At 37.4% G+C, this 14,671-nt stretch overlaps 1 protein-coding gene across 4 annotated transcripts in view; it reads left to right on the plus strand.

Moving 5' to 3' along the window:
* The window catches only part of BCAT1 (branched chain amino-acid transaminase 1, cytosolic), an 83,107-nt gene extending 73,542 nt beyond the window's left edge, over window positions 1-9,565 (plus strand). For all 4 annotated transcript variants that reach the window (XM_012732897.1, XM_004693207.2, XM_012732898.1 and 1 more), the window contains one exon: window positions 6,483-9,565. In XM_012732897.1, coding sequence (XP_012588351.1) covers window positions 6,483-6,524 — 42 coding nt within the window. In that variant the 3' untranslated portion in view covers window positions 6,525-9,565. The remainder of the gene's footprint in view (window positions 1-6,482) is intronic.
* Window positions 9,566-14,671: the final 5,106 nt, after the last annotated feature.

Genomic DNA, 14,671 nt, shown 5'->3' on the forward strand with positions numbered 1-14,671 from the left:
TATATTTATATATAACTGGCTAGGTTCTGAAAACTGTTATCCAAAAATGAAATTGAAAGATTTTTAAGTGAGGAAGAAGTAGGGTTATAGTAAGGATATAGGAAGATTACTTTGGCACATTTTCTTGAACAAATTGTATGGAGGAGACTGCTTCATTCTATAACAGTTAACATACAAAATGAGATGGCAGGGCTACTTCTTGGAGATAATGTAAAATAAGAAAATTTGCACAGTTTGATTTGGTTATAAAGGATTAAAAGAAGTGTAGTTAAGTAGACTGAGGGAAAAATTGAACTTTATTAAATTTGAATTGGAAAGAAATTCAAGAGTATTCAGCCAACATAATTAGGAAGCTTTGACCATGGAAGGAAATATTAGGAGGTAAGAGCAGGAGTGTGTGTCATCCCCATTGACTTCTAGCAAAATACTTGCATCAGATTCCTAAGGGAAGCACAAAGATCATTTTGGGTCAAGATGGGAAGCCATCACAAAAGGTCTCAGAAAAAGAATGTTTAAAATCAAGATTATAGAACCTAAGGATATAGGTAACTCAGATGAATGTTTTTGATTGACTCATTCATCCATTCACTCACTCACTCATTCAACAAATATGTTTATCAAGGCCAGACAGTATGCCAGAAGTTGTTCCAGGTGCTGGTGATATACAGTGAAAAAAAAAAAAAAAAAGACAAAAATTGGAAAAGTCAAAACACACTGATGCAAAAGGACAAAATTAATACTCAATTTAAATGTGAGACCACCTGGTAAGGTTTGAAAAGAAGTATATGAAGCAGAGGATGAGAAGAAATAAAACACTTTCCTCTTATATACCTTATTCCCTATCTAGCTTAGTGTCTGTGGCTAAGTACAAGTTAATTTCTTTTTGTCCTTGCTGGTAAGCACAGTTGTATCAACACTAAAACGAATAATACATTCAGAGCTCCATACTGAACAAAGAAGAAAGGAAAAAATCACAAGACTCCTGACATAATACAGTGATTCTGAATTAAACCACAAACCACAAGCACCAGATCGACTCCAAATTATTAAGTAACAAAGGACCATCCATTCCGAATCTGAAGCCACATCTCTCTTCTTCATTTATTTTAAGCCTGTGGATATGGAACCTAAAGTTTCAAAATTATTCTCTTCCAAGATGGCAAATCAGCCAAGTTACCATGTTGTCAGTTTCTCTCTAAGAAAAATAATTTAAACAATTATTTGAGGAGAAAAGCATAGAATTGCTTCATGTTCTGCACTTGACCTCATCTTGACAATACATGGAAATGGATGTTTTCTCCAAAGGACTCTAGTAGGCTGAAGGGGAGGAAAGGATCCTGAAGATTTTTGCCAGCATGACCTAGGGGGAAATTCCTTCTCAACCACAGACTTCATTTTCATTTCACTGGGTATTCTGTAGATGAGTGGGAATCTCTGAAGTTAATCCCATTGGCTAATTTTCCACCAGTTCCCTGGTTCTTCCATTGCCCTACCAATCATCCTTTGCTTTTAAATGTCTCCTGGACAGATCTATCTCCCCAGTGCAAACAAATTCACCCTCTGACTGTTGTTGTTTACTCCAACTTCCACAGCATCTCAGGTTGTCACATATGACTTTGAATTTTACTCTAATTAGCCACATACTTGTTTTTCTTCTTGGGTAGTCTGACCATCAGAATCATTTGATTCTCTTCTTGTAACCCAATCATTCAGCATATGACTTAAAGCTACCCAGAGCACATGGCTGTCTTGTTTCTTGAATATATCAATAAAAGAATGAATAGGTGAGTGTGACTGAGCAAATACTAAGAAACAAAACCAAAACACACTTTAAAAAGAAGAAAAAGAAGAAGAAAAAGAAGAAGAAGAAATTCACACATTTTGAGAAGGGGTGGGAGGAAGATTTGGCTAAAAAAGGCCAGAAATAGAGATTTTTTTTTCCAAAAATGAGATAATACGTAGAGATCACTGTCAGAATAGGATAAAAACTGGAACTCAGGACTTAAACAGCAGGAACAGCACATTTGGGAAACAAACAGCACCTGCACTGATGTTTCAGAAAGGAGGAGTAACTGCCAGAGGTGGCTGTTTCTAACGTGGGGAAAGAATGGCCCAAACTGAATAGGAGCCGGCTCTGTTCTGATTATGGGTCAGCAGGTAGAACTGAAAAATCCCTTTTCTTACCAGTGGCTACAGCTCATAAGCATACATGACCACTAGGGGTGCTTGTACTGTTCTTGTTTTCAGTGGAACAGCTGGGTAGCTTTTAGTTACATAAGAAGCTGCAGAGCCCCACCCCTTCCCTGCACATGTCCTGAGCTGTCCTCTCTGTGAGCACACTAAGGGGACATTTCCAGATTGCCTCGGTGACTCAGGCCTTGACCAATTTCTCAGCCCCTCCTTGTTCCCTGATACACATGTTATGGGATTACAGAGCTTTGCACGGTTGTTGAATCAGATTTAGAACAAAGAATGACAAATGGTTACCTGGGGGGTAGCACTGATTATATATTAATTTTTTTTTGCAGTAGTATTGGGTTATAGCAATCTGTCAGTTTCAGGTGTGCATCATTATAAATCAACATCAGCATATACATTAAGTTCCTTCTAGTAATCATTAATGTAATCTTATAATCTAAAATAAAAGTGTATTTTTGTTTTATTTAGGTCATTTGTTTGTTTGGGATTTCTGTACATTGCCTATGAGGGAACTTACACACACAGTGTTTATCTTTCTCTGTCTTACTTACTTCACTAGGCCTCATTCCCTCTAGGTCCATTCACATCATTGCAAATGGCAGTATTTCATCTTTTGACAGCTGAGCTTATTCCATTGTACATATTCACCACTGCTTCTTTAAGCACTGAGTATATTTTTACTGGCATTGTAAGGAATAAGTGTGTGGCACACAGCTTGTCCTTTTGTGTTGGCTAGAATTTTCTGCTGGCAATAAGCAGCATTTTAGTAAGGTCATGTGCAATTTTTTTACCACCCATGCCTACATTTATTGTGAAGTATTGAACTTGTCATTAGTCATGTTTTGGATTAGTATTCTAAGTGGAATTGTGAAGTGATGACAATTTTGTATATCACACTCATAGACTTCCGAAACATGGGCTCAAAATACCATTCTCCAGCCTCAGCTCAGTTTACTGTGACTGCAAGGAACGAAGTTAAGTCAGTGCGAGTTATAGCAGGACTGTCCACCACGATGGTATGAACCTGCTGCGGTGGTTTTGTGGCGATTTTGCCAATGGCATAAAGCAGACCTGCTTTCTCTTGCTCCTAATCTTTTCTGGACACATGTGCTTAAGGGACAGTTGTAACTTTTATCTTTGCTAAAATCTGTCATCTCTTTTTTTAATTATTTTGCCTTGAAAAATTAAATTGAATTATCTGCCAGCTAAATGAAAAGTTGATTGCTAACTGACTAGGTCTAGAATTATGAATGATCTGCGTAATCACATCTGTAGGTTACGTCTCAGAATGCTACAATTTTACAGAAAGCATAAATTGCAGGACCAAAACTTAGTAAGTATTATGCAGGCTCTTAAAGTGATAAGGGCTGTGCTTGCCATTGTAACCCAAAATGGGTTTTGCTTATTTTTAAAAACTAAAACAGTAACTGAAAGCAAATTCATTTCAATTGATGAAATTACAGCAGTCATGAATCACAAACCCTTAGGCCTGCTAAAATGTCAGTGTGCTGAAACTTTCAATTATTACTAATGTCAAAGTGTTTAATGTATTAATGAGAATCTAAAAAAAATAAAACACATTCTGCCATTACCTAGTGTCATGCTGACATCATACATAAATCAGACAGAATCTGGGATGTTTATCCAGCATTCATCAATAATCAGTAGTCAGTAAATGGGAGCTCCACTCTATTAGGCAACTCTTTTTGATGTAAGTCAACCAACTCACTTCTAGTCTTGGGGCTTCCTTCATTTTTCTTTTCATGTAAACCAGAAGGCAGTTGATAGACCCAATCTTATCAACAGATTCTGCTCTCTGAGGCCTTTAAGAGATAAACTGCACAATCGTGGAGAAGGAAGAGCATAGGATGGAATCTGTTAGAACTAGACTTGTTACTGACACCTTAACACTCTGCAGTATCCTTATATATTGTAATCTTGGCTTATAAATTGATTGCTTCTATTCAGATTAGCTACTTTATGGAAATAACTCAAGTGCCTGACAGATAAATGGACTCTGTTATGGAATACTACTTGGCCATGAAAAGGAAACATTTTCATTTGTTGAACATTTAAGAGATTATGCTAAATGAAATAAACCAGAGGAAGGAAGCTTCATTGCTCTCCACATGTGATTTTTACAGAGCAGAACTTTTTACAATAGAAATCTTTTCTGGAATCCCAATATGTAAAACAGAAGTGGAAATATTCTGATGTAAATATGTAAAATCCAGAGTCCCACTCCTTCTTGGCTTATCCCCTGCATTTTAAATGGCTATTAAAGTTCTTTCCAGTTCAGAAATTCCAGTGCTTTACATTAATTGCAGCTGAAGTTATATTAGCACTAACAAACCAATTTATATGAAGAAGACAACTCATCTGGGTTAGTGGCAGAGTTAATGGCACCTGCTCTGAGTGGATGAGTTCTCTTCCAAACAACCTGCAAACACATTGTCATATATCTTGTGGAGAGGAATCTGGAGGGTAGTGAAGAACATGGAATTGGTGGGGGACTCACACTTTCTGACTGCACCCTTGAACAAGTATATATCTCACTACCACTCCATTTCTAATGCATACAAAGGGCTTGACAGTGGCATGGGCCTATCTGAGGCTACTGTGAAAGTTTTATGGGCTAAGAAGTCTGGACTGTTTTTAGGCGTACAGTTGGCATGGATACTTGCTCAAAAGTTGAGAGCTCATCTAAACACAGAAATGTTTGTGGAATGAATGAATGTATGGCCCAAACTAATAAACCAATTTTCTGTTTCTGACATCCAGAATAGCTTTGTTTCACCTAATTCCATTTTAAGTCTTAAAATTTAGTTTTGCTAAAGCAAGTTATTTGCTAAGATAAATAATAATTTTGATTATGACAGTTCTATATCTTCTAAAGGAATAAGATGCTAACATAACATGAACCATTTTCATTTACAGAACAGTCACTGTTCATATCTATAGGACTTATGAATTTAATATTTTTGTCCATGAACATAAGACACTATTGAGAAAGGGGGTTTTTACAGCAGAGGTTCACAAACTACCAGAAACACTGAAGTGCTTTACCAACATAGATTGCTGCCCCTCCTCCCCTCGGAGGCTCATACATCTGAGGTGAGACTTGAAAATTTTCAGTTCTGACAGGCATCAAATGAGGCTGATGTTAGTGGTATGAGGATATGCTTCAAACATCATTTCTTAATATGGTGTATATATACAATGGAATACTACTGAGCAATCAAAACAGATATAATCTCATGCCATTTGCAGCAACAGGAATGGAGTTGGAAGGGATCACGCTCAGTGAAATAAGCCAGAAGGGGAAAAAATATTGGATGCCATCACTTATAGAAGGAATATAGGGAAACAAAATAAAGGGTTAAAAAAAAAGACAACTTGTAGGCAACTACTGATCTGAGACAAAGCAGGAGAGAGGGTGGGAAAGGGATCAGTAGGGGATGGGAAGAGCACAGTGGACTATGGTGATGGTCACAGGTTATGTGGTGGTGGAACTGCACTTGAAGAGAGAAATTAAATAGTGTACAAAAATGAACAACAGTGTAAGAAAAATTTTAAATTAATAAAAGAGAAAAATAGGCCCTCCCTGGTGGTGCAGCGGGTTAAAGCACAGCACTAAGAAGCTAAAGCCACTTCGGCATGAGTTCGATTCCTGCCTGCCCCGGAGGTGACCACATGGCATGGCAGACCTCTCCTGATCTGCCCACTGCTCCCCTCAGCAGTGTACTTTGTCGATCTGCCTGTTCTGCCCCACACTCTGTCTCTGGGGAAGCCTCTCACCGCCCCTGAGCCTCTGGCCTGTACCCCAGTTCTGTATGCACAAATAAATAAATCTCTTAAAAAAGAGAGAGAGAGAGAGATAAACATTTCTTTAAAGAAGACAGTAGTTCCACAACTGAACTCAGTCATTTCGCTAGTCATTGAGCCAGAGTTAAATACAGAATGGCACTGAAAATGCATGTAGTTGAATACAGGAGGGACCTACGGCTTTAGATTTGACTACAGCAATAGTTCCTTTCCTGATTCTTTTGAGGTATATTTTAAAATAGCCTGATGTGTTTGTTCCTGACTTTTGTAGGGTGTCCCTACCTCCCTCCCTTCCTTCCCTCTTTCTCTCTAATCTTATTTCTAATGGGATGAGCTTTTACGCTTCCAACAGAAGTGAACATTTTGTACACTACTAGTTGTATTATGAAGCTTATTTGTAAACTTTTCCTGTGCCATTAGCTTTTATACTGAAACATGTTTTCTTGCTTTTGTTGTAGTACGGAAGAGAAGAAAGTGACTGGACAATCGTAGTGTCCTGATTGGAAAATGCAGGATCCATCTGTGTGCTATTTGGCGGACTGTTGCATTTGAATGATGATAGATTTCTTTGGCTACATGTTTGTAGATATGCTCACTGTAGTTTGTATCATCAATGTGTTACCAGGGTGATGGCTTCCTTGTGCCAGAGAAAATCAATTGCAATCATCAAATGGTGTTTTGTCAACATGGTAGCAGAAGCTTACCTTCTCTTAGAAAGATGATAATGTAAGCCCCGCATAGAATTTTCCTCAATAATCTAGTGCCTCCCTCTGTACTTCACTCAGATGCATAAATGTTTGTTCATTCTTTAGGGTGAATGATGTTCTGCTCCTAAACCAAATGGGTTTTTCTGTGTTTGAAAAATGATCACAGTAAATTTCATAGGCTTCTTCCTCGGAAAGCATTTTGTTCTTTTTGAGTCAAGATTTTGAAGCAGTGGATCCCTCCCATCATTCTTTCTTAGAAATCCCCCCCACCCAGATCCGCCTTCCAGTAAGCCTCTCCATTCTTCCTGGTGTTCACTCCATGTGTGTTCACCTCTGTGACAAGAAGACGCACACACATCAACGCCACTGCCCTTTCCACACTGAGTCCTCTGCAATCTGTCAGGTTCCATGAGACCAAGGGGCCCTGTGCCCTAAAGAGTGTTGTGTCCCTAATGCCTGACACATAATAGTACTCCATAATTAGTGAATAAGTGAGCGCTTAGCTTCTAGACAAGTGTACCTTCAGTTTCTACACTAGGAAATCTTTTTATTTGAATTTGTGACGTGGTGTCTATTTTCTTTTTATTGCCCTTATTTTCCATGGATGGCTATGCCATTAGGGATACACAGAGGCACCCTCTGTTGGAGGAATTACGTCTCATTTGAAACTTGTCTTGGAATGAAATCATGGTATCTGACTCGCCAAATGGAACAACAAGCAATGAGTTTTAAATGCAGAATACATCGCTTTGTTTAGTTCTTTGGTAGAAAGCAAAGAAGGGAGGGTGTCCTGGTTTTTGCACTCTAGTTTTGGAGGTGCTCTTTTCTATAGAATGAGGATTGGCAGAAAAAGGGTATGGGAGAGCTGTTAATTACAGATGCTACTTTCCTTGTCTAGAAGCTGTGACTCAAAATTGGGTCCTATTTTTATCTAAAGGAAATTCAAATCTTGACAGAAAATGTTTGCCCTTAGAAGGTCAACTCTCAGACATTATATTTTGATTTCCCTCAATCCTACTGACTTTCATCTTGCTGATCATATTTCATTCTCAGAGTAAGGGGAAAACATTCAAAAGTTTGATGCATTGGTTAAAAAAATCCTTGAGGCATTTAGCAGCGTATAGCAAATTGGCTTTGATTCTTTTCCAAGACATTTAGCCACCGGGTCTTTTTAGACAGGAATGGTAAAATGAAAATTAGGGAAGTAAAAGATGAAAAGAAATGGTAAAAATACCTTTTAAGGGACTTTTAATTGGTGATTTGAAGTCTTGGGAGAATGTTCCTTTCTGGCCTTAGGTAATTTGTCCTCTACACAAGTTCACCAAGCACTATTCAAAGGAGAGGCTTTTGCCTTGCCTAAATCTTGTGACCTCGTTTTTTAACATAGTCTAGAGAAGACTTCCAGGTAATTTTAGCCTGTCAAGGAGCACATAATAACTAGATTCACATTTCTATGAGAAATGGAAACCATTTGTTTGCCATAAATACATTTTATACTCTACATCTCTAAATTTAGTATGGCGAGATATGTTCATCGTAAAAGTCATAGAACAATATGTCTAGACATTGTCTTTGTATGATTTCTTTCCTAAACCCCTTAAGGGCATTTTCATCTCCTTCTCTTAGACCTCATGAAGACTAAGGATACACTTTAAAAAAACTGGAGGTCTCCTAGTGCAGAGAACACAATCTGTCATTCTTATTTAAGTAATAAGACAGGAAATTGACCTTGACCTAACTTATTAAATAGATTTAAAAGGAACATCTGCACATCTTTTTTCCTTATGCACTGTTTGTTTAATTGCAGTGGATTAATACAGCAAGTAGCACATTATAACTAGGCAATTATCCATTCTTCAAGACTTAGTTATCGTAACACTAATTGATCATTTAAGGCGTAAGATAGTCTAGCATTAGGAACATGTGAGGCTAATCTGCTCAAAAAGATCAACAAATTAATATTGTTGCTGATATTTGCATAATTGGCTGCAATTATTTAATGTTTAATTGGGTTGATCAAATGAGATTCAGCAATTCACATGTGCATGAATATAAACAGAACTGGTGGCACTTAAAATGATAATGATTAACTTATTTTGCATGTTCTCTTCCTACTACTTTTTTTTTCAGTTTTTACATCTCAGAGTTTGTCAGCTTTTACCAAAGGATATCAGTGGAAACCAAGATTTTGTAATGATGTGTTCAGACATAGAAAAACCTGTCCATTTCCTAAAGATATTTGCTTTTAGAATTTTGTTCTTGTTAGTCATTTATTAATGATTCTACTCATGACACACCAGAAAAAGCATGATTTCAGGGCTGTGTCCCAAGGTCTCTCACAGAACACAGCTGGCAGCAATGTTATATAATAAACGGATGGTTCTTGCATTAGCCATTGCTTTCAAAAGTACAAAGGAAAAGGTAAAAGGAAAAGAGAAATGACTGAGAAATTTTGTCACAAGGAATCATATTTTTTTTCCTAATCTGGTAAACACCATCTATTCTTTTTTTCAAAAGCCCCTGCAAGTCAGGTCCCCACACCTTTGGGGAAACCTACTGTATACATGCTGGGGTAAACTGCATCTTACCACTCTGTTGCTTCATATAATTGTTCTTATAACCTTTATAACCTGTCCTGCTTTACTCAAGTCAGAGCACTCCTGGACATTTGAGGGCAACTGATGGGCATATCTAGTCATCAGAATTGGAAGCACTTTTAGTCAAGCAGCATTTTCAGTGTGTGTTAGGGAGGTTATTGATGTGAAAGAAGCTGGAAAAATACGCCTATTTATTTTCTTCATTCCATTCACTAAAAAAAAAAAAAAACAACCTTCTAAAAACACAAAGATAGGCCCTCCCTGGTGGCACAATGGGTTAGGATGCAGCACTTCAAGCTAGTATAGCTGCTTCGGTGCAAGTTTGATCCTCAGTCCCGGAGGTGACCCACATGGTACAGCAGACCTCTCCTGTCTCGCCTGCTGCTCCCCTCAGCAGTGTACTTCGTTGATCTGTCTGTTCTGCTACCAACTCTGTCTCTAGTGAATCCTCCCCTGCCCCCATACCTCTGGCATGCATCCCAGGTCTGTATGCATAAATAAATAAATCTTTTTTAAAAATACAAAGGTAGGCCCTCCCTGGTGGCGCAGCGGGTTAAAGCACAGCACTAAGAAGTCAAAGCCACTTCCGCATGAGTTCGATCCCCGCCTGTCCCGGAGGTGACCACATGGCGTGGCAGACCTCTCCTGGCCCGCCCGCTGCTCCCCTCAGCAGTGTACTTCGTTGATCTGCCTGTTCTGCTCCCCACTCTGTCTCTGGTGAATCCTCTCACCCTCCGCATCTCTGGCCTGTACCCCAGTTCTGTATGAATAAATAAATCTTTAAAAAAAAAAATACAAAGTTAGAAGGGAGTGACTGATTTTTCATTTTCAGTCGCTGTGTTTTTCCTTTAGAAGTTCCCTTTTAAACTCATATATTCAGTTTACTCATATATCAAAGAAAAACTGTCTCTTACACAGAAAACAATATTCTTTCATTTTTAATGAGTAATAGTTTCTAACATTTCTAAAGCAAAAACTATTCTGCACTAAAGCAAGGAGCTTAGATGAGTTAGAGAAATCATAAGAGCCCCTTATTTCTTGCCCTGCTTTTAAGCATGATGAAAGAATTCTTCCTTACAAGGTTAATTTCTTCTGTGGATATGTGAAAGCTTAAGTTATAAATTGTAATGGTGCCAGGTAATTTTAGTGAACACTTTATAACACCTGTCACTTTGTTTTGTCATAAGAAGAATTTGTTCAGCTGTGCCTCTGAAAGTGAGCTTTACCTATTCATTGACAGAGATCACAGAGATTATAGTTAATCTGACAAATTAATTTGATAAATGTTGATTAAATAGCCACAAATGTGCATCTGAAATGAGCAACAATGGACTTAGAACATATACATATATATATGTTACACACTACTTGAATAAATCTTTAGGTATATAAGCAATATTTAGCAGAGATAATTAGGAGACAAAGATCAAAGCTAATTTCTTAACAAAAAAAAATCACACTGAACATTTTCATTCATTTTTTTAAAGGAATGTGTCCTTTTTCCATAATGTCCTTTCCTGTAATATGAAGCTGCTTGGCAGGACTAATACTTAGGGGTTACTCAATCACTGCCTACATGGTTTATTTCTTAGCTACCAATCTAAAATATTTGTTAATCATATCTTTTGGAGCAATACTGAATGTTCATAATCCAATTAACAAAAGAACACCTCAAAAGACAGCATCTTTGCTGAACTCAAAGTCAAATACATTGAATTGAAAAAACATTCCTAAAGTAAGATTTTTTTGGAAAGTGTCTGTTATGAACCAAACTATTCAGAGTGTTAGCTTAAAGATGAAGGATCCAGCAGGAAAAAAATAACAGGTGCAGGACTAACTTTAACATAACAATAATTTTTCACAGTTTGAGGGTATATAAAAAAAAGACCATTAAAAATATTACAAAAAGATTCAATCTTGCCATTTGCCAAAAAGCCTTTTTAAAGATACAGAGGTAGAAGGAAATGACTTATTTTTCATCTTCATCATAAATGAGTTATCAGTATTAATTTGGGGAAGTTGATAGTGAAACATCAACAGAAAATAGTCATTTTAGGGGTAAATCCTTCCCCAGGAGAAAGTATATGTAAACATAATTGCTTTAATGAATAACAGAGGCATGAAATTCAATTTTAGAAAATGAAGTGTTCTTTAAGATCTGCTGGATAAAAGTAGTGAAGATTAAAGTAATCTTATTGTTTGAAGTATGTATTTTTCACACTAGGTATACCCCATTAATAAAGCCTAGAATTTAATTTGCATAATGCTTAGCTTATGTACTCTGCTGTTGGAATGCTATTAATGGACCATGAGCTGTGGTAGGAAATTAGGTTTAAAAAAATAAGTTTTACTGACAGATTTCTCTGCATATTACTTTCATAAGGGCTGGGTCTCCCATGATCATTATTAAATTAGGGAGAAAAATTCAAGAAGATGTTAGAGGAAAACAACTGGACAGTAGAGAAAACAAGGAATGAGAGAGGGGAAAGAAATCAGACCTGCTTCTATTATATATTGTCTGAGGAACTGCTTCCTTATTGTATCAGCCATAAAGAGCTTCAACTTTCAAAATAGGTGTCAAATACAGAGTGCCAAGCAGGAAATGAGTAAGTACAGTGGCAAGTTTATAAAAATCTTAGAATTAGGCTATGACCTTGAAGTAATGAGGTCAGATTAGATTGAAACTACTTTAAATTACCACCATTTGTGATGAAAGTTTATTTCATAATTGCCTAGTGGATAAGATCTGTTATATTATTTTCTCAACCCCTTTATTCAAAGATTTGTGAAACTTCGGGAGACTGAACAAAAGAGTGACAAGAAGTAGACTGGTTAGTCTTCCATTAGAAATATGGTTTGCTACCATATCACCCTCCTTGATGAAGCTGAACTTATTTGGGGAATGAGTTGAATATTATCAGCTAGTTTTTAACTAACGTGCAACAACATACTGCAATCCTCCAGCTAATTTCACAATAATTTTTAAAGTCATTCTCTGGTAAAAAAGAGTGCAAATTCTGACTCAATTCCAACTTCATTGATAAGTTTCTGAAGAATACAATCATTCTCTCAGGAAACTGGCTATGAGAAGATGTTGACTCAAGTCTTCAGTTTCACCTGTCTAGTGTACCTAAGATTTCTGCAAATGTTTCCTAGTGACTGAGGAGAATGAATGATCCCTAGAAACCTAACCCACTGTTCTAAAGAATTTATGCTTACAAAATATGATGACTGAGAGAAGATAAGTAGTTATAGAACCAGAGCTGGTAGATAAAAACATGAGAATCTGAATTGTATTGTCTTGCATCTAACTTTAATTCTTGTAAGAAAACTAATGCCAGTCTCATGTGTCTAGTTGTATAAGAAAAATCAAGTTGAAGGAGACACTATAAATAATACTTGGCTTTCATGAAAAAGTGTTCAAAGGTTATTGAAAAGGATTTAAGCTCGCTGAAAGTGTAATGCTGGAAAATGTAGAGGGCAAAGGAAACTACCTCATTTTGGGAAGGTTTGTAGAAGCACAATTAACATTCTAAAAGGCTTTGTCATAGATGAAACATCTAGTGTGAAAGAACTCTCTGTATAAGTCTAAAGGACCTGGAATGACTGTATTTTGCTCACAATAGACACATACATTATTGTTCACAGGTTCCTCATCAAATCTTTGCAATGCTCTGTTCCTGTCATCAATAAAACAACTTAAAGGAATTCTGTTTCTGTAGTCTCTTGAATCAACATTAGATGTATGAAATGTTGAATGACCATTTATATGATGTTCCAAGTTTTCTGTCATGGGATGTAAATGCATTGGGGTCTTTCTTAAACCAAAATAACATTGAGGGAGTTAAAAGAATTGAGCACACCACATAGAACTGCAACCATTCAACTAGAGAGTCTCGTGTTTTGAAACATTTGGATAAGATAAGAATATAATCTTCCCCCAAGGATGGGTGTTTCCTTAGTAAAATTTATCCTGGTCATTTGAATATTGACCTGAAGAGAAATAGGATACTTCCTGTTCACTGACACTGTGAATCTACCCCACTTCTGAAACAGCCCCCATATGTTAAGTAGTTTTAGAACTAAGTAAAGCAAAAGGCATTTTATCAAAACCTAGAGAACACTAGCGAGATGCATTCTTTGAGTCAAACCAAGTGTTGTGTAGATTTTTTTTCCTATACAGGCCTTTGAGAAAGTGAAGTTACATGTAGGCTCTCTGAAGGTCATGTAGTAACATTCATTTTCCTACGTATTGTCCCAGTGATGGTGAGTAGAGAAAAACTTCTAGGTTTTTCAATGAGTGAATGAATATACACTGAACTTAAAATTAGTCTAAGTAGTACTTAGTAATTCTTTCTGGACCCTGTCAACCTGTGAAAAGACTGAACTTTATCAAGATTTTTAGCCAGAAGATTCAGTTTAGAAGATCCAGGGAAGGTTATTAGTCAAGTTCTCTTACAGTGTCAATACTCAAATCCCATCAGAATAAGAAAGATGGGGCTGCTCTGCCTGAACAGGGTAACACACCCACCAAGCTCAGGTGACTTATCAGCTGAGACAGCCTCTCTTTCAGGACAGAAAGTGTCACGTCTACCTCAGTTTACTAACAGAACCAAAACAGGGTGGAGGGTGGATTTTCAACATTTATAATTATTTTTCTGCTAAGCTGATTCAATTTGAGCCAGCATCCTTTTTACAATCAAGAATCAGATTCCATTTTTATGATTTCTAGCTGCTATCCACCATAACTGATCTTTAGATGAAATGTTACTGCAGCTTATTTATAATAGTGATGACTTGTGGGATTGTATTTCTGTAGTCAAAAACCCACAGCTGAGATGCAGGCTTTGATGGGTTAGTGGTCTCTGGTCCCTACTGCCCCAATGCAACAGGGGAAGTGTGGATTCAAACTCATGGTCACTGTCTTCGAGAGACAGTGATCAATAGGATTTTTGAGAAAACCTATGAGATTCTCAATGAAAAAAATTTTACAGTTGCAAGATTCAGGCTGACTGTATGTAAGAGACCTATTTAAAAACTACATTAGTTAAGAGAGTAAGCAGCATTTGTTTTAAAGATAGCTGCACTGGGGCCCTCCCTGGTGGTACAGCGGGTTAAAGCACAGCACTAAGAAGCTTAAGCCGCTTCTCCATGAGTTCGATTCCTGCCTGCCCTGGAGGAGATCCACATGGCGTGGCAGACCTCTCCTGACGCGCCTGCTGCTCCCCTCAGCAGTGTGCTTCGTCGATCTGCCTGTTCTGCTCCCCGTTCTGTCTCTGGTGAATCCTCTCACCCTCCGAATCTCTGGCCTGTACCCCAGTTCTGTGTGAATAAATGAATAAA

Source organism: Condylura cristata, unplaced genomic scaffold, assembly GCF_000260355.1.
Source record: "Condylura cristata isolate star-nosed mole 26May11 unplaced genomic scaffold, ConCri1.0 scaffold00036, whole genome shotgun sequence".
Classification (NCBI taxonomy): Eukaryota; Metazoa; Chordata; class Mammalia; order Eulipotyphla; family Talpidae; genus Condylura; species Condylura cristata.